This window comes from Myotis myotis, unplaced genomic scaffold (genome assembly GCF_014108235.1).
Source record: "Myotis myotis isolate mMyoMyo1 unplaced genomic scaffold, mMyoMyo1.p scaffold_m19_p_10, whole genome shotgun sequence".
In the NCBI taxonomy this organism is placed as follows: Eukaryota; Metazoa; Chordata; class Mammalia; order Chiroptera; family Vespertilionidae; genus Myotis; species Myotis myotis.
Genome location: NW_023416314.1, coordinates 22,295,610 through 22,314,726, shown reverse-complemented (window position 1 = coordinate 22,314,726; position 19,117 = coordinate 22,295,610). Strand labels below are relative to the sequence as shown.

At 46.4% G+C, this 19,117-nt stretch overlaps 1 protein-coding gene across 12 annotated transcripts in view; it reads left to right on the top strand.

The window, feature by feature from the left end:
• Positions 1-19,117, top strand: part of AMOTL1 (angiomotin like 1) — a 150,577-nt gene that overhangs the window by 55,704 nt on the left and 75,756 nt on the right. For 2 of the 12 annotated variants that reach the window (XM_036324655.1, XM_036324651.1), the window contains exon 1: positions 2,780-2,967. The exons of 6 other annotated variants lie outside the window; for them this stretch is intronic. In XM_036324655.1, the coding sequence (XP_036180548.1) occupies positions 2,919-2,967 (49 nt within the window). In that variant the 5' untranslated portion in view covers positions 2,780-2,918. 4 more of the 12 variants (XM_036324656.1, XM_036324658.1, XM_036324652.1 and 1 more) reach the window with 4 other exon arrangements.

The window sequence follows — 19,117 nt, the reverse complement described above, 5'->3', positions numbered from 1 at the left end:
ATTATTAATAGTTGAAGTTCAGGTATATGGAGGGGGAAATTGGCCTCCAGCAGGTCTTTCTGTCGATGCTGCCATGAATTTGACTTGTGTTATCACTTGGTATCAATATGAAGAGTCCAGGCTGGTCCACCTAATTGAATCAGAAGATTCCTGAGCCCACAAGCTGTGCCTGTCACTTCATCAGAAGTCGAGGAATCTGAGAAAGGGACCCAATTCCTCAGTTTCCTGTCTTCTATGCCTTTAAACCTGCCCAGTTCTCTACTTCTCCCACCTCTTCCTCTTCTCCTTTTTTCCCTAATTTTTTGTTGTGGGCATTCCAGGTAAACCAATCTTCACAGCTTCATTTTTTCCCCTCTATACCTTTTCTCGGCTTCTCACCCAAGCTCTTCTTATTTCCTCTTGCTGAGGGGCCAGTAAGTCTCTTAACATCTTTTTTTTTTTTTTTTTTTTTAAACTACACTCGCTCAAGAGAGCTTACAGTGGTTTTTTTTTTAAAAAAACATTTTATTGATTTTTTACAGAGAGGAAAGGAGAGAGATAGAGAGTTAGAAACATCGATGAGAGAGAAACATCGATCAGCTGCCTCCTGCACATCTCCTACTGGGGATGTGCCCGCAACCAAGGTACATGCCCTTGACCGGAATCGAACCTGGGACCTGTCAGTCCGCAGGCCGACGCTCTATCCACTGAGCCAAACCGGTTTCGGCCTCAAGCTCTTCTTATTTCCTCTTGCTGAGGGGCCAGTAAGTCTCTTAACATCTTTCTCAAATAAGTTTCCTCTCTCAGTCTCTCACTTCTGCTTCTTCCATCATGGGTCCAATGACCCATTCTTCAAAGAACGGTCCATTCTCCCATGACGCAGGTCCAAAATCTGCATTAACTTGATTGCTTTGCTCTTTCTCCCAGGAAAGCCATCTAGTCCACGAAAAGAGGAAAATCTTGCTCCAAAGGTTTGGTATCTTTCTTCATTGCATGTGGTATCTTCAAAGATTAGGTATCTGCATGGTATCTCTTCCTTCCCATCTCCTTTGCCCCAACCTCTCAGGTCATTGCTTCCTGCAACTATTTCCCAGATCCTCTCTGCCTTACAGAGCTATTGGAGGCTTGGTTGAAATAATCATAGCAAGTATATGGTGAGCACTTATATGCATTGTGCTAAATATTCTACTTTTGTTACTTCATTCAGTCCTACAACCACCCTGTGAGGCTTAAGTGCTATTTTCATCACCGTGTAAACTGAGGTTTAGAGAAGTTAGGCGACTGGCCCAAGGTTACACAGCTGGTGGGTGGTTGCGCTATGACTCAATCCATGCCTGTTTTGTTCCCAGGGGTGCTTGTAACTTATAAATTCTGTTGCCTCCTAGGATACAGTATGGGTATCTAATAGAGGTCAGATAATAAATGTGCGTTTCCTTCCTTCCTTCCCTCCTTTTTCTGTCTGTTCTTTCCCAGTCTGTGCTAAAATGCTAGCTGCCTCTGAGCTCCACCACCCTTCAGTGCTCTCCTTCCTCCTGCAGTCAGAACTTCTCTCCACCTTTCCCAGGCACCTCCAGCCCTTGTGTTGCTGCCTTCCTGTTTTGTTTGCATATCTTGTCTTCTGAAATAAATCTGTGAAGGGCTTAGCTGCTTTTGTGTGCTATCAAGTACTAGGATAACTGACTTTAAACAGAGTAGGTACTTGGTAAATAATTGTTAAATTACTGCATTTGGACTTTATCTGGAGAGGTTCCTGAGCTTCCCACCCTGGGAATCAGAAGACTAGATTGGAATCATCCGAAGAACACACAATCCCAGAGGAATGCCTGAAGGGGAACAACTGCTGGCAGTCTAATTAGGCGATTGTCACAATCCGGCTGGAATGCTCGAAGGGATCCTGGTCTGTGAAAGGGCAAGGAGAGGAGAGGCACACGGGGTGTGCATGCACTAACTCTCCTAGTAACATCTTCCTGCGAAACCGCAGTATCACCTGGCCTCTGGTCCTGGGAGCAGCAGAGCGGCCTTTGAAAGCCGGGGAGAAATGTTATGGTGGGGCATTCGTTCCCTGTCTCCAGATCAAGGCTCCCAAGGCCTGCCCTGGGTAATTGAATATATGGGGTGGGTGAAGAATGTTACTTAGTAAGGCCTGGTTTAATAAGAGGTGGGGGAGAATCAGCCACATTTTCCTAGAGTCACTGTCTTTGCCTCCATTGGGGCAGATAACGGCTTGGGGTTTGTGGCCACAGGATGTACAGTACATTTAAGAGCTAAGGCTGTGTAAGACCCGTTAGCAGCTTGTCGTCCAATCTCCGCGTGTGACAGAAGCACTGAAGGGGCCTGGGGAATGCAAAGAGGAAAGTGTGTGGCCACTTTTCACCTGGAAATTCCACTTAAGAAAAAAAAAAATCCTAAACGGAACCTAGCCTGGACTTAGAGGACAGATAAGAAACCGATTATCTGCCGGAGTTAGCCTGGTGGGAAGGGAGAGCAAGTCGAAGGAGGAGGAACTGACATTAATTAAACCGCAGCGGGGGACAAAACAAGGGCGGCTATCGCCTTCCTAACTCTCCGGGAGACATGTCCGCTGGAGCTTCAGGCCAGGGCAGCAGGCGGGCTCCTGGACCCGAGACGGTGGAGCCCGGCTGTAGGCGGGCTCTAGGGCCCAGCGGCCGGGCGCCGGGGCGGGGTGGAGTGTAGGGTTACAGTGACGAGCCCGGACGACCCTCCCCGACCCGCGCGGCGGGAGCGCGCGGGACGCTCTAGGACCCAGCAGCGGTGGTCGGGTTTGGGGCTGGAGGTGAAGTCCCGGCATTTCCCTTCTTCCTGTGTGAATGGGGCTGATGGTCGGGCGCCGCTTCCCCGCGCAGCCCCACGCCATGCCCCGCGCGCTGCCTGGCGGCCGCCTTTTCCAACCGCGGCACTGAACTAGCCATGATCGCCTCATGTGGAGGGCAAAGTTGCGCCGGGGAACTTGTGAGTCTGCGGTGAAAGGTAACCCGTCCCCGCTCGGGATGCGCCTCCGCGTCTTCCAGGTCTCCCGCGGGAGGGACCCGGTGCTCCCCGCCCCCTGCTGCTCGAGGCTGGGCGCCCTCTTCGGGGGCTCGGGGCTGAGTGAGCTCGGCTCGGAGAGACTCGGGCAGCCGATTCGGCGCCAGGGGCCCGAGTGATCGCCACTGGAATCCTGCTCTCTTACCCAGATTTTTTTTTTTTTTTTTTTTAAGAGAAGAACTCCGTCTCCGCGCCACCCTGTAGGCCCCCAGTGCCAGCGGGTTGGGTCACAGAGCCCTGTTGCTCCGCGCCCCCTCCAACACTGGGAAGTTGTGTCCGCCCGCCGGGCCCAGGACCCGGGGTGCGGGCGCGCCCGGACGCGGGGACCGGCCTTTCCGGAGGGGCCCTGCCATATGGCTACACTCTCGGAGACGCGCCCGCGCCCGGGTCTCCGACTGCCGAGGGAGGAGGCGGAAAGGGGGTGGCCGGTGGCCGCTTCCCTCCGCGCGAGACAAAGGCGCGCACACCCGCCGGCCCGACGGGCTGCGCGCTCCCGGCCTGACCCTTCCTGCCGGCGGGGGAGTCTGCCCTGGCGGATGGGGGAGAGGCAGGGGTTGCGCCCCGGCCGCCTAGGCTTGGATCGCGTTAGCTTCTTCTTTGTTCTCCCCGGTTTATTTGACCGAAGCCGGGGAGTTACATCCCTTGCTGTTAATGCCGCCTTTAAAAGAATCTGGTTGGGTGGGTGGGGGGGATCAAACTTTCCAAGATGAACTGTTTTTTTCTTGGATTGTGACATTGGTGGCGGGAGGGAGATTGGCGCGTCGCCCGATGGATGACAGCCATCGGATGACAGCCGAGTGGAGCCGAGGCCCTGCGCTTGGGCAGGGGCCTAACGTGCCCAGTAGTCAGCCCTGCTGGACTGACAGCCCCTGCACGCACCCACCTCGAGGGCCTCCGCGGCCTGGACTGAGCTGGCAGCGAAGATGCCCGGGTTACCCCTGGGAGCCCCAGCCGGAGAATCCCGACTCCCGCCTGCCCGCAGCTCCCTAGCCTCGCCACGCCTGGCTCTCTAGTATCTCGACTGGTGGAAGGGAAGACTTTCCATTTTTGTTCGAAGGTTTTTTTGCTTTTGTGACTTCGGTGTGGGTTTACTGTCTCCCATTGGCAAAAGCTTTGGAAAATGCCCAGCTTGCATGTGGATCACGTGGGTGGACTGGGGCTTCAGCAGCTGGGACCCTCGCATGCAGCCTCCGGAGGCTTTGTGGTTTGGACCAACATTTTGGGCCCCTGGGCCCTGAGCTCCCTTGCCATCCTGACACAGTGCGGACACGGTTGCCCATGACCTTCTTCTAGGCATATCACGACGAGAGTTGAGTTTTTGTACTGCTGCTCAAGTCCTGGGTGGTGGGGGTTAGGGTTGGGGGGGGTGGTGGTGGTGGTGGAGAGCCATTTATGATACCCTGAGATGCCTCTGACTACTCCAAACAGTAATGCTATTTGACATAAGCAAGTAAAACCAGAATGGAGGGGTATTAATAGCTACGATTCCAAAAAAATGTCCTTGCTTTTCGGGAAGTGAAAAGTCAGGGCTTGACAGAATGACCTCATTCAGCTGCTCCTGTGTAATATATTTAAAAAAAAAACTTTTTTTGTTTTAAGCTGAAAAAAAAGAGAAAAGAATAGTCAGGGCTTGAAATGTTGAACAGTCGTGGCTTTCTGCTTCCAAACTGCCGCTTGGGTCCCTGCCAAGCTGACAGATTTCCTCTGGCTGCCCGCCACTCCTGGACACCCCTACTCCTGGCTGCCCGCCACTCCTGGACACCCCTACTCCTGGCTGCCCACCACTCCTGGCGTCCACCACTCCTAGACACCCCTGCTCCTCACTGCCCACCACTCTTGGCGTCCACCACTTCTGGATTCTGGTAGCTCCCTGTGGTGGTCAGACCCAGGTTAACAATTAGGGGTCTGTCTAGATTGCGAACTCTTGAAGAATCTAGACCAGGGTTTCCCAACGTAGGGCACACGCCCCACAAGGGGGCAATTCGAGAATGAGTTATTAACAATGTTTTGCATTTCTTACGGTTCTAGGGACCTCATATACAGTATATAAATATATATTGTGACATATTTATGCATTTCTGTTCTCTATTATATATGTTTTGAAACTTCATTTGCTATTTTTCATATCAGTTCATATTATTATTATTTTAAAAATAATTTCTTAGTGATTTCTTCCTCAGTACTTCAATGTCCTTTCGTTCTTTTATTTTTCTCTTTCATGGATGCCATTTTCTTTGAAGCTTGTTAACTTAATGGCCTTTTAGGCTTTCTCCACGTGAATAGGAGTTCACTTTTGAATAATAAGAATTATATGTCACATGAGGGGGCATCAGGATTTTGGAGATGCTTAGGTGGGGCATGGCCCAAAAAGGTTGAGAACCACTGCTCTAGACCAATGTGAAATTCATTTCCCAACACATTGCTCTGAGCGTTATAGTGTCGTTAGTATGACTGCTCTTTATGGGCCCTGTGGGAGCAATACCTAAATACACTTTGAACTGTTTTACAGAGGAGTAAAGGATTGGAAGCCACTTATTTGACCAGAATGAAAAGGAGTAGGGCATAGAGAAGGCTTTAAAGATGCCCTACTCTCCCTGGTGAGGTGTTGGTGGGGTGTGTTTAGTTTTTGGAGAGATACATTTTCAAGATAAGGAAACCCTTGTAACCTCTGCAAGTGGATAGGAGGGGGAGAAGGTGCTGGACTTAGAAGGTCCACTCCCCCCTCCCCTTCTTTTTAAAGTGCACAGAAGTGTTGGTCTTTTAGGTCCTGTGCAGAGGGAGGGTGAAGAATACTAATGTATGGAAGGGCACATATATCTTTTCATGGAAGTTAATGGAGGACTTGCAGTTGAAATGAGGTTTTAAAGTGCTGTCCTTAAGAAAAGCACATGAATGCAGGAATGTGAGTGGTTTTATGGGCAGGCACACTGCTGATTAGACTTGAGAATGCCTGCCTTGGACAGTTTGTCTGGAGGCATCTGCCTTTTTTTGGTTTACCCTTGTGCAGGAGCGTGGACCCAAGCCTGGGAGAGATGGCTGAGCCAATTTATGAAATTAGATGGCAGTCTGGCTGGTGAGAATTCTGTTGAAAAGTACAGCCCCTCAGTACCAGTGCTGTGTTTTTACTTAGTACTTTGTGGAAGTGCTCTGAAAATGACGAAGTACTACAGTACTCCCCCATTACCTCCCAGTGGATGTCAGAAACTGCAGATAGTCCTGAACCCTATGTATACTATGTTTTTTCCTGTATATACATCTTTATGATAAAGGTTAATTTATAAATTAGGCATAGTAAGAGATTAGCAGTAACTATAAGAAAATAGAACAATTACAACAATATACTATAACTAGAGGCCCGGTGCACGAAATTCATGCATGGGTAGGGTCCCTAGGCCTGGCTGGTGATCAGGGCCGATCGGGGCCTTCCCGTTGCTGGCCGGGGCTTCCCTTCATTCCATGCCGCCCCCTGGTGGTCAGTGAACGTCATAGCGAGTGATCTAACTCCCGGTCTCCCGGTGGAACTCCCGAGGGGACACTTTGCATATTAGCCATATATATAAAAGTTATGTGAATCACTTTGGGGCCATTATTAAGTAAAATAAGGGTTACCTGAGCACATGCACTGCGATACCAGGACGGTCCATGTGATAACTGAGCCAGTTAAGTGACAAATGGGCAGGTAGTGTACACAATGGACGAAGGGGCGGGTCACGTCCTGGGCCAGATGGACTGGGATGGCGTGAGATTTGGTCATGCTGCTCATAACCGCGTGAAATGTTAAACTTATGAATTGCCGATTTCTGAAATTTTCCATTTAAATGTTTTTAGACTGAGGTTGACTGAGGTTACTGGAACCTTGGAAAGCAAAACCATGGGCTACCATATATAATGTAAGCCTTTTAAAGAAAAAATAATGACTATGAAACAACGGAATTGCTAGTAAAAATTGTAAAAACCTGAAAGATTTTCCAGGCCCATAAATTAAAAGGAAGTAACTTTGTAAGACCTATTAGTATTTCTGATGTGCACAATTCTTTGGAGAATTGTAATACCCCTCCCCCCACCCCGCCCAAATGTGGCTGCTGGCATTTTAAGTGCATGTGGAAGCTCAGGTCAGGAAATTCTCTAGTGTTTTGAATAATTTTTCTCCTGTTTTTTTTTCCATTAATTTTTGTAGGCTCTTAAGTCCCAGACTCACTAGGCAATAGAATACTTGAAAGGCAAGGAGTAGTTTGGAGGTTAAGTAAGAGGACATCTTTGATTATAGGGTTTGTTGGAAGTAGTCTGGGGTTGTTGAAGTTTCTGTTTGTTTGCTTAGCAATTAAAAAAATTATTCTGTTGGTTTGACTTTGTTTTGTCTTGGAGGAAAGACAAAATTTAAATCTTGGCCATTGTGGGTAGGTCAGTACGCTACTTTTGCTGGCGGGAAGCTAGGCCTGCGCTTGTTTGTGTGTTGGCACCATGCTGCGTTCTCTAACTTGGGAGGCCCTTGGCCTCCCTTGTGAAACCTTAGGGTATGTTCATTCCAAGCACTTAGGACAGGACTCCTGCACTCCCAGAGGGGCTCCCACATCAGGCATTGGTTTTCCTTTTATGAGGGGGGTGGGGGAATAGCTCTAAGGCAGCGATTTTCAACCAGTGTGCCTGCAAGAATTTTAACACATGCAATTAGCTGACTTTATAGTCAGGGGCACTGATCGCTTTTCCGTTAGATTGTCAAAAAACAAATGGCAACAGCCAGCACAACAATAGCTGTCCAATGTGAATGAATCAACTATACCTTTTTTTTTGGTCAGATCAGCAAAGAATATATTTTTTGGTGTGCTGCAAAATTTTAGTATTTAGTTTATGTGTGCTGTGATATGAGAAAGGTTGTCAATTGATGCTCTAAGGTGTTAGGAAATATATCCCTGCTAAGACCCTAGGGCCTAGGGCAGTGGTTGGCAAACTCATTAGTCAACAGAGCCAAATATCAACAGTACAATGATTGAAATTTCTTTTGAGAGCCAAATTTTTTAAACTTAAACTATATAGGTAGGTATATTATTATTAACTTAATTAGGGCACTCCTGAGGCTTAGGAAGAGCCACACTCAAGGGGCCAAAGAGCTGCATGTGGCTCGCGAGCCGCAGTTTGCCGACCACGGGTGTAGTTGGAGGCCATCCTCAAGTTTCAAAGGTGCATCCATAATATTGGGCTGGTCAGCCCCACGTTTCTTTGGGATGTGTTATTTCTTCTCTACTGAAGAAGAGGAGGCCCATTGGGGCAGAGGGGGTACTTCGTAAGCCGCCCATGGGCTCGCGAGCCACAGTTTGCCGACCACGGGCCTAGGGAATTGGATTTACTTTTTTAAAAAAATGAAGTCATGTAATCCTACTGTGTATGTTTTAAACTGTGTGTGGGACCTCATTAGCCATTAGTGTAGCGGAAGCAGGAAATTGACATTGGTACAATCCCCAGAGCATATTCAGACTTCCCCAGTTTAACAAGCACATGTTTGTGTGTGTGTGTGTGTGTGTGTGTGTGTGTGTATGCAGTTTTTTTACACGTGTAGATTTCCTGTAGCCACCACCGCAGTCCAGGTACAGAACTATTCCATCATCTCAAGGATCTCCCTGGTGCCAGCCCTTTATAGTAACACCCATCTCCCTTCCCCCCACACCCCATCTCTATAATTCTGAGAATGTTATATAAATAAAATCATGTGGTATGTGACCTTTAGACATTGGCTTTTTCTCTAAGCCAAATACCCTTGAGATCCAACCAAGCTGTTGCATTTTCAATAGGCCATTCCTTTTTATTGCTAAGCAGTATTTCATGGTATGGATGTGCCACAATTTAACCATTCACCTTACTGAAGGACATTCAGGTTGTTTCCAGTTTGGGGGTTCTTAATATTAGATAAATGCCCAGGAGTGTGATTGCTTGATTCTGTATGGTAAGTGTATGTTTAGTTTTTTAAGAAACTGACAAATTCTTTTCTAGAGTTGCCTGCATTATTTTACACTAGAGGCTCGGTGCATGAAATTCCCCTCAGCCCAGCCTGCACCCTCTCCAATCTGGGACCCCCTGAGGGATGTCCGACTGCTGGTTTAGGCCTGCCTGATCCCGCAGTCAGACATCCCTCTCACAATCCTGGACCGCTGGCTCCTAACTGCTCGCCTGGTCTCCCCTAACTGCCTCTGCTTGCTGGCCTGATCACCCCTAGCTGCCCCCCCGCTGGCCTGGTCATCCCTAACTGCCCTCCCTGTGGCCTGGTTGCCCCCAACTGCCCCCCCACCCCACCGGCCTGGTTGCCCCCAACTGCCCCCCCACTCCCCCCCACTGGCCTGGTCGCCCCTCACTGTCCTCCCTGCCGGCCTGGTCGCCCCACGCAGCCTGCTGTTCGGTCTTCGTCCAGTTGTTTTGGTCGTGATGGCCCCTGGCTTTTTATATATTAGGATTTCCACGAGTATGAGAGGGCCAGTTCCTTTGCATCCTCACCTGCATTTGTTTATTATTCTAACTGCTCCCAAAGGGTTCTAGTCTGTCATGGTGTTAATTTGCAACCCCTAATGGCTGATGATGTTAAACATCTTTTCATAAACTTATTTGCCATCTGTATGTCCTCTTTGGTGGAATGTCTGCTCTGTCTTGTGGCCATGTTCTAACTGGGTTATTTTTTTTTCCACTATTGAGCTTTGAGAGTCCTTTATATGTTTTAGGTACTAAAACTTTGTCAGATATGTTGCTTCCACATTTTTCCCCCAGCATGCAGTTTGTCTTCTTAACCTTTTAACAGGATATTTTGCAGGAAAAAAATGTTTAATTTTGATAAAGTTCAGTTTGTTGATTTTGTTTTTCTTTTGTGGGTTGTGCGTTTGGTGTCACATCTAAGAACATTTTGCCTAGGTCTATACCCCAAAGATTTTCTCCTACGTTTTCTTCTAGAAGTTTCACAATTTTATGTCTTATAATCAGATTGTGATTCACATTTACCCTCTTAAGAATTTGTATGTCTTCTGTCGTTTATTATGTATTTAGTGCTCTGGAAGCTCACAGATGAATCAGGCATATATGGTTCCTACTCTCAAGAGCTCACTGATTAGTGGGGTTGTGTGTGGACATTCCCCTGTGTTAAGGACCATAATAGAGACCGTGTGATGAGCAGTGAGCAGAGAGGGCTCGCTTTGGTCCAGGTGGTCAGGCAGGCTTCCCTGGGCGTGCTGCCTGGACACAGTGTGAGTAAAATTGGTTCTTGCCTTTGAACCAGTTTTTGGATGTCTTTATTGCCACGGATTCTTCAGTGTCAGGGTCATCCTGGTTCCTGAGTATATGCTGAAGGACTTGAGTGTTGGTGACTTTTTTTAATAGCATGTGGCATACTTAAAAATGCACAAAGAGTATGAATAAAGTTGAATAGATTTAGAGTATATATTAAAATGTAAAAGGGGGTGGTATTTGGGTTGTTTAGGAAGAAATAGACCTGGTTTGCTTTCTGGTCCTGCCTCTTCCTTGCTCTGTAACCTCAGGGAATTTGACTTGCTGAAGCCTCGTGGATAAAACAGAGGCAATAATAGTTCTTACCTCATGAAGTTGCATGAGGGTGAAATGAAATAATGCATATTTAGCACTGAGCTGGGCACATTGAAAGCATTCAATAAATGCCTGCTGCTACTACTACTACAATAATAATAATAATAATAATAATAATAATAATTGCTATGACTAAAACAGCAGAGAGGCAAACTGTTTGATAATGTTATGTGTATTCTCATATATCTCCTTTCCCTGAGGAACTGGAACCCCAGTTCCTACTCACAGAAGCTTACCTTTTCACAGTTGGAAACTTTGTGTCATGTGCCAAATATTTACTGAATGAGGTTAGGAGCTAGAATACTCTATTCACTGTCTAGTACTGCCCATAAGATATGCCTTTTCCCCACCCACAAACCAAGATTTTTCTGAATAAAGAACGATTTCCTCTCTGCCCTGACCACAGGAGGTGGCGGGAGGTGTGTCTACTGTTGTGAGCTGGTTCAGAGTTTATTGCCCGAGGCACAGAAAGCCAGGACTCCTGTCACCAGGACACGTCCCAGACTTCACACTGGCAGCTAGCTCCCTTTCCTGTCCCTTGTTGACCAAGTTGTTTCTTTCCCAGAGGAAATGCATGAGGCCTTCCATGTACATTTCTCCAGCAGGGGTTCTCGGACGGGGGTGGGCATCAGAATTATTGGGAGGACTTACTTGAACTCAGACAGCAGAGCCCCACCCCCAGAGTTTCTGTTTCAGATCTTGGATGGGGCCTGAGAATTTGCATTTCTAACAAGTACTCAAGAACGCACATTAAGAACCACTATTTTAGAGCCCAGTCCTCTTTTAAATTGGACCCATACTAAAGTGCTTAACTCTTTGAAATTGTGTCTACTCATGTTAATGAATGAGATGGAAATAAATTGATTGGTTTCTCAGGTTACTAGTTGATGCACATAACTATTCTCTCTTCTAATCACTCTTTTCTACCTCCCCCTTTCCCAACCCCATTTTTTTCTCAATTGTCTTATGACCTCTCCTCACGTAGAAGACATGCCAAGTTAGGGTATATGGCTACCATATGCAAACCATATTGCTTTATCTAGTCACTTAACCTCTGTGAAATAAATGTGTTTACTAAATTCTTATATCCTGAGGTTATTGTGAGGCTTACATGAGATATTGCATGTGAAAGGGCTATGTCAGAGTAAAACATGGTGCAAAATTAGTGTCTTATTATTTTGTGGGATCTCGACTTGCCTTTGGAACAGTGTCCAAAGGGACTTGGGGATGGACTTGCCTCACCTGGTGTGAGTTTTATTGCTGCTGGGGAGACTTGGTAAAGATTATGCAGAAATCTGCAGAGGTGTCCCGGAGAAGGTTCCTGGCTGGGGCGTCGGGTTGGGGGCTCAGAGTGCTTACAAACATATTTTGGAGGCACATCGATGTGTAGTGTAGTAATGACCAAAGAAAGAAGAGTTTGGTGCTGGAAAACAGCCTAAGTAGATGCTGGACTGTCAAGAGATTCAGCTTGCTTGTAGTCGAGAAATAAAAATTCTATCCTTTTTTCACCTTAAGTTCCTAGGCCTACTCTGTCCACAGTAACTACTAGCCAGATGTAGTATTTAAATTACTTAAAACTAAAAATTCAGGTCCTCTGTCATACCAGCCACAATTCAAGTACGGAACAGCCATTTCCATCATCGCAGCAAGTGTCATTGGCTCCTGCCCTTCTAGAGAGTTATCAGCTCTGCTTATCTGGTGGCAGCATCACTGGGTTTCATATGACGGGACAGGGACATCTTTTTTGTGTGTGTTTCTATTGATTTGAGAGAGAGAGGAAGGGAGATGGAGAGAGAGAGAGAAACATCAATGCAAGAATGAAACATCGTTCGGCTGCTTCTTGCATTCAAGCCCACAACCTGGGCATGTGCCCTTACCAAGAATCGAACCAGTAACCACTCGGTGCACAGGGCCACGCTCAACCAACAGAGCCACACCAGCTGGGGCAGGACAGGGACACGTTTATGAGTGAAATATCTCTCGTATCTCTCCCTTGGAAGTCTGGTGTGGACCTGATTGGGAGGAATAACAAAGGGTGGCTGCTCCAGCAGCTTGAACCTCATTTTGCCACTTCTGGTTTCGGAGACTCATTTCATTTGGAAGGTGGGTCAGTCAGCAAGGCATTTGCATTATGCTGGGGGTAGAGTTTACCAGGTTAGCAGGTTGTTGTCAAGGTATCTACTGCTTCTAGTGATGTTTGAGGCTTTGGTTTAGTTCTTGGGACTCTCCCCAGGATCTGGTCCTTGAGGGAAGCAAATAGAAATGCTCGGGTGGATTTAGCAGTAAGAGGTCCTTCTCGAGAGAGGCTCTGCGCCAGCTTGGACTCCTCCACGTGGGTCTGTTCTGCTACTGAACCAGCCCTTGTCAGGGAGGGGCAGGGGGCTGCCCTGTCCACCCTGCCAGTGTGGGCTTGCTCAGATACCATTCCACACCACCTCGTCCTAGCAGCTGCCTCCTTTGAAAGTGTGCTGTAAACTGGAAAGTTCCTTCCCTTACTTGCCTCACACCCGGTCACTAGGTCCTTTGCAGAACGTATGCAGCATACGTCTTGCATACTTTCCCTTCCTTGGCGTGTCTCTACAGTCCAACCTACCTCCTGGACTATTATGGGAGCCACATAACAGGTCTCCCCAATTCTGTTCTCTAACACCTCTTCTGGTCTATTCTGCCCTCCCCTTCCCCCTCCTTTCCTCCACCTTTTCCTCCACCCTTTTCGGAACCGACAGAGCAAGACAAGGATGATAGATACCCTGGCCTCCAGGCTCGCTTTGCTTCCTCAGTGTGAGGTGGGGCTCTGCACACGCCCGGTGGCCCCGTGCCAGCGAGGAAGGAAGGCCTCTCACATTCAGCTGCTCTCAGCTGGAAGGGCTTCTCTGGATGGTGTGATCCCCGAAAGCAGGAGAGAGGCAGGCCCTTCCTATACTGTGAAGGGCGCAGAGAACCGAGTTTCTTATGAATGAGCCCTCTCTATCTGGGGGCTTTGGGGGAAGAAGAGAATATGAAATTCTCTGTAAGGCCCTGTGTCCTGAGGGACTAGTCATGTGGGAAAAGATTGGAAGATACAAGGGCAGACAAGATTGCTTGCATGGGGTTGGGGAGAAAGATGAGGAAAGACAGAAAAAGAGAGTAGGAAACGGCTTAAAGTAAGACACCCGGGAAAGTAATGTAAACAGCATCACAAACCTTGAAGATTGTGGGAGTGTCCGATAATAAACAGGAAGTTTGTTAAAAGACACAATCCTGCCGGACTTACTTCCCATGCTGGTGACTGGCCTGGTAGAGTAAAAATGAATGGTGGCATGAGAGCGAATCAGCTTCCTTTAGCTAACTTTTGGATTTGATCCTTTAAAATACTCATCAAAAAGAAATTTAAGAATATAAATCTAAAAAGCTCTACTCTGACATTTGGATTATCTTAGTCCTGGATTTAGAGAAAAAAATTTCTGAAATTCTGAAGTTTCTTACCTTCAACTTTCTCTAACATAAATTCTAGGAATTTGGAGGGGGAGAGAGGAAAGCCTGAAGTAAATACAAATATTTACATGTTAATAGCATGTATTAAGTAACTAAGATCACTTTGTTAGTTTAGTAACATAAAATGGGTTATGTGTAATTAAGCTTGTTTATAAAGTGAACAGACTGTAGTATTAAATTTAACAGTTTATTTAGGCAGCCGCCACAAACATTCTAATTGAATTTATGTGAGATATTTTCACTTTCTGTTAAAGAAGGCACATGTCTGAGTATTAGGGAGCGTGGCATTTCTTATTTTTGGACAGAATATAAACCATGGCACAGAAGCAGTCACTGGTCAGGAAGTACCTATTGAAGGAGTAAGTCTGGATTGTACAAGTCAGTACTGAGTTGGAGAATTTGGCAAGAATGCCAAAAAAAGGATACAGTTTCTCTAGCGGACCTTTCCCCCTCCGTCTGACATGTGAAAGTCTGTCATACGCCTGGCACTGGACTAAATGTGGGGCGTATGTCCTTTGCGCCCACGGAACTTGTATTTTAAAAGGGATGTAATGCCGCACGGTGATAGAAAACAGCAGGCAGATGAGCTGGTGTATCCCACTCTGAGAAGGCCAAGGAAGGACTCATAACTGCCTTTCAAGAATTCTGTCTTCCCTGTGAACTGACTAACAGGAAATGGGTTTAAAGTACCGATGTGATTTCTAGAAGTATGGAAGGGCCCCTGCCAGGGAGCTTGGGAGGATATGGAGATCAAAGACGCAGCCAGTGAATTACTAGAAGTGTGGAGTGTCTCGGTCTAGAAAGCTCTTTAAATTGGTTTCCTGTGCCTTCCTGTGACCCTGTCTGATTGTGGGACAATGGGCCTAATGGGCTAGTTGGGATATGTTCTTCTGTGGAGCTTAATGAAGACCCCAAAGCCGAAAACCTAGGTTCACTTCCCACTGTGCCACTCACTGGCTTTATTTTATTTTTAATTTTTATTTATTGATGAGAGATAGAGAGACATGGATTTATTGTTCCACATATTTCTATATTCATTGGTTGCTTCTTATATGCACCCTGACGTGGGATCGAAGCTGCAACCTTAGTGTATGGGGATAATGCTCTAACCAACTGAGCTACCTGGCCAGGGCCTCACTGGTTTTATATTCTTGGACAGATTACTTAACTTGTCTGTCAAGTAGTCTCCTCGTATGTTAAATAGAGATATTAGTAATGCCTACCTCAAAAGGTCATTATAAGGATTACATGTATTACATGAGTTAAAACATGTAAAGTGCTAAGAACAATATCTGACACTTGGAAAGAGTTATGTGTTCCCTATCATCATTGCTCCAGTTCCGGTTGCTGTGTAACAAATGGCCTCAAATCCGAGTAGCTTCAACCAACTGTTTTATGATCTGACAGAATCTGTGGGTCTGGGTGTCACGCATGGAACGGGAGAGGCGGCTTGTTTCTCTCCCTATAGCAGGGGCGTCGGTGGGAAGGAGGCTGGGGTGGGCCGGATGGTTGGGGATTGGGTCCTCTGGGGGCTTCTTTCTCCACATGTCTGGGGTGATAGAAGGCTGGGTCCGCGGAAGGTGGACTTTCCGTGGTCTTTGCCTCCTTAGAGCATCAGGCTAGTCATTCTGTTTAGCCGCTATAGATCTCCATTAAAAAGCAAACAAACTTAAAGCTCATCCATACAGCAGTGAAACTGATGCTCGCATTGGTGATTTTTGTGCTGATTTGGGCCTGAGATTCAGAATCTCCAGAAATGTTACCTTTTGTTCTGGTCACATTGATTCATACTTTTCCCCCCCAGAGAATTACTCAGTTGCCTGTTGCACTGGATACTAGAGAAATGTTGTAATGGGTCTTCCAGTCAACTGATGATGCTCTATATCTTGAAGTGAGGTCAGCTGTTTTATTTCTTTTATTTTTCATCGTATTGGCCAGGCCATTATAAGACTCAATGGAGGCCCAGCCAGTGTGGCTCAGTGGTTGAGCATCAACCCATGAACCAACAGGTCACTAGTTCGATTCCTGGTCAGAGCACATGCCCGGGTTGAGGGCTCCATCCCCAGTAGGGGGACATGCAGGAGGCAGCTGATTGATGTTTTTCTATCTAGCTCTCTCTAAAAATCAATAAAAGCAATTTAAAGAAAAAAAAAAAGACTCACTGGAGGATGAAAATAGTCTTGAAATTGCCACATATGTTATGATCCTGAAGGACTGGGCTTTCTAAGGGGTCAGTTTCTTCTCCATTGTCAGTGAAAGGGATAGATTCACCACAGTTGGTGCAGAGAAGAGATTCAGAGTTCACACCTTGACCTTCATCCTGTTACACCACAGGTGGAGTGAAAGTTATGGAACAAAGGTGCCAAGGAAAGGAGAGGTTTTTCTTATTTGTTGTGCTGGGTACAGTTGGTAGTTACACTCCCGGTAACCACCCTGTTGTCCTCTTTGAAGGTGGAGCCTCCTGGCAGCTGAAGGTTTTCAGGTTAGAGTCCTGATACCTTCTCCAGACCCACCTAACCCTAAACCTGAACGCCAAGGTGGCCAGACAAGTTAGGAGTTTTGAAGAGCCTTGGGATAACACTATGTATTCTTTTGTTTTGTTTTTATTTTCTTTTGTTATTCCAGTAGGACCACAACACTACACTTATTTTCAGAGAAATTGTGTATTTAAGACTTTTCTCCTTTCAAATTCTTGGAAAATTGAAAATGTAATTTTAGTCTAGTTTGTCAGTCAGCTGAACGGTCTGACCTAAAAAACTCTAAAAGCCTTCATCTCTGATCTGCTTGAGCATCCGGGCGTCTAGGTCACATAGAGCAGTGTTTCTCAAAGTGCGGTCTATTTTTTAAAAGCTCGCTGATTTGATCCTCCTTGGGAAGTGAATTTTATAGCAGCGATTCCCATTCCATTTCCCCATTCTCAAAAAAAGAAGCTAGAATTTATTGAGCACTTACTATGTGCAGGGACACTGTTTTAGCCCATTCTGTTGTCTCATTCAATCTCCATAACAGCCAGGCATAGTAGGTCCTATTATTACCCCCATTTACTGAGAAGGTAATGGGCACCAAGAAGTTAACTCATTTGCTTAAGTTCACAAAGCTCATAAATGGCCCACCCTGGATTCTTGCACTGTTTCAGAAACAGACTTACCAAATCAAAAGGCACACATAGCCTCTTTTTCCATGTAGCAGATATTTTCTCTTCTGTCTGTTTTATTCTTTCAATCCTTCTAATCCTCCAGTCTTTGGGCTTGACAGCATCATTCTCTTTCCTCTCCAGTCATCATGCCTCAACATCCTTGCCTGTGTCCAAGGATTGCCTGACTTCCTGCTGGGCAAGTTATTAGCTTCCTTTCTCTCCACCTCCTCAGAGTAATCTCGTGGAGACGTTTTGCCAGTGAAATATCACTGCAGGTTTGTATTCCTTTTTATAAAAATTCCTCCAGGGCCGGGAGATGCATTCATGTGCAGGTGTTTTCTGGAGGGGCTGCGCTCTCTCTCTTCGATACATTTTCTTTAATCTGTGGGTCCATTCACCCAACAAGCCGTGTTCAAGCCGCGCTGAGCAGCAGAGGGCCTCTGGGCGCCTTCTTCAGGTTTCACCATCTTCCTTTGCCTGGGCAGGGAGGTGACTCACTTCTAACTGGTTTGCAGCCATTTTCATCTTAAGTTTTGTTATGTTTCGGTCCCTTCCCCCTAGAAGAGGCTAGGTCACATAGAGCAGTGTTTCTCAAAGTGCGGTCTGTAGAACCCTGAAGGTTCCTGAGACCTAAAAACTATCTTCATAATAATACTAAGACATACGTGCCCTTTTCCCTCTTGCTGACATTTGCACTGCTGGTAGCAGGCAATGCTGGGTTGCCCAGGTGGAGTGGGCCGAAACAGCACCTTTCTGTAAATGCAAGCATGTCATTGAAACTCCTGATTTTAATGTAAGAAATGAGTCAGGGAAAGACGATTTAGGATTAAGTGAAGGATTCTTGAGGGCCTTTGGAAGGCTTAGTGAAAAGACCTTCTTGTCGGAGGGGCGGTGCTGTGCCTAGTGCTGTGGCCCTGGGCATCACCTGACCAATGTGAGCCTGATCCCCATCTCCACCAAATGGGAACAGGGTGGTGATCACTAACGATAGCTTTATATCATCCCTGCACTTAATAGGCCCTCAACAAATGGTAGCTCCTGCTTATATTGGTTATACTCTGATTGGTAAATGGATGTTTGGTATCTTGGGAATATTGGTTGCTTTAAGTTATGTAGTTCATTTGGGAGCTGATGTTGACTTATGAGTTGGGTGCGTGTGATGGGAAGAAATGTACTTGTCTCTTGAGAGTCCCAGTCCCTGGGAAAGCGCTCCCTGATGGACATGGCACTGTCGCTTAGCTGTGACAACAGGCGCTGATGGGACCCAGGAAGCTGGAGGAATCAGGGGCAGCCAGAGCGTCTGACCTCTCCTCTCCCTCCTTAGGGTGGGTGAGAGGCAGAGCTCAGAGGGGCCTCATTGTGCATTCATGTTGTCATTTTATATCTTGGGTTTTTCTGAGGGCTTTCCATCCTGTTTGTTTTCCTTTGTTCAAAAAATATTAAGTACTCGATATTTACATACAGTGATAGAAACATGTTTAAGCAATGGCGCTTACACACTAATAAGAATCATGTGTGCCACGGCCACCCCAAAGAGCTCCTTTTTGGTCCTGGGATAGGTATAAACAAATATGATTAAAGATTATTTAAATCTCAGTTATTTAATAAATATAGGGCTTATTTGTTAAAACTTACCGGCGTGAATGAGTCCTAGAGATCTCTTGTGCAGCACAGTGCCTGTAGCTAACAATACTTTATCATTGTATTACTTAACATTTGCTAAGAAGGTAGATGTTATGTTAAGTGTTCTTACACAAACACACACAAATAATAAACAAGGTGGGAGGTGATGGTTATGTCTGTGGTCTTAATGGTGGTAATGGGCTGACAGGTTAATACTTTTATCCCCAGACTCATCGAGTTGGACACATTAAATCTGTACAGCTTTTTGCATGTCAGTCAAATCTC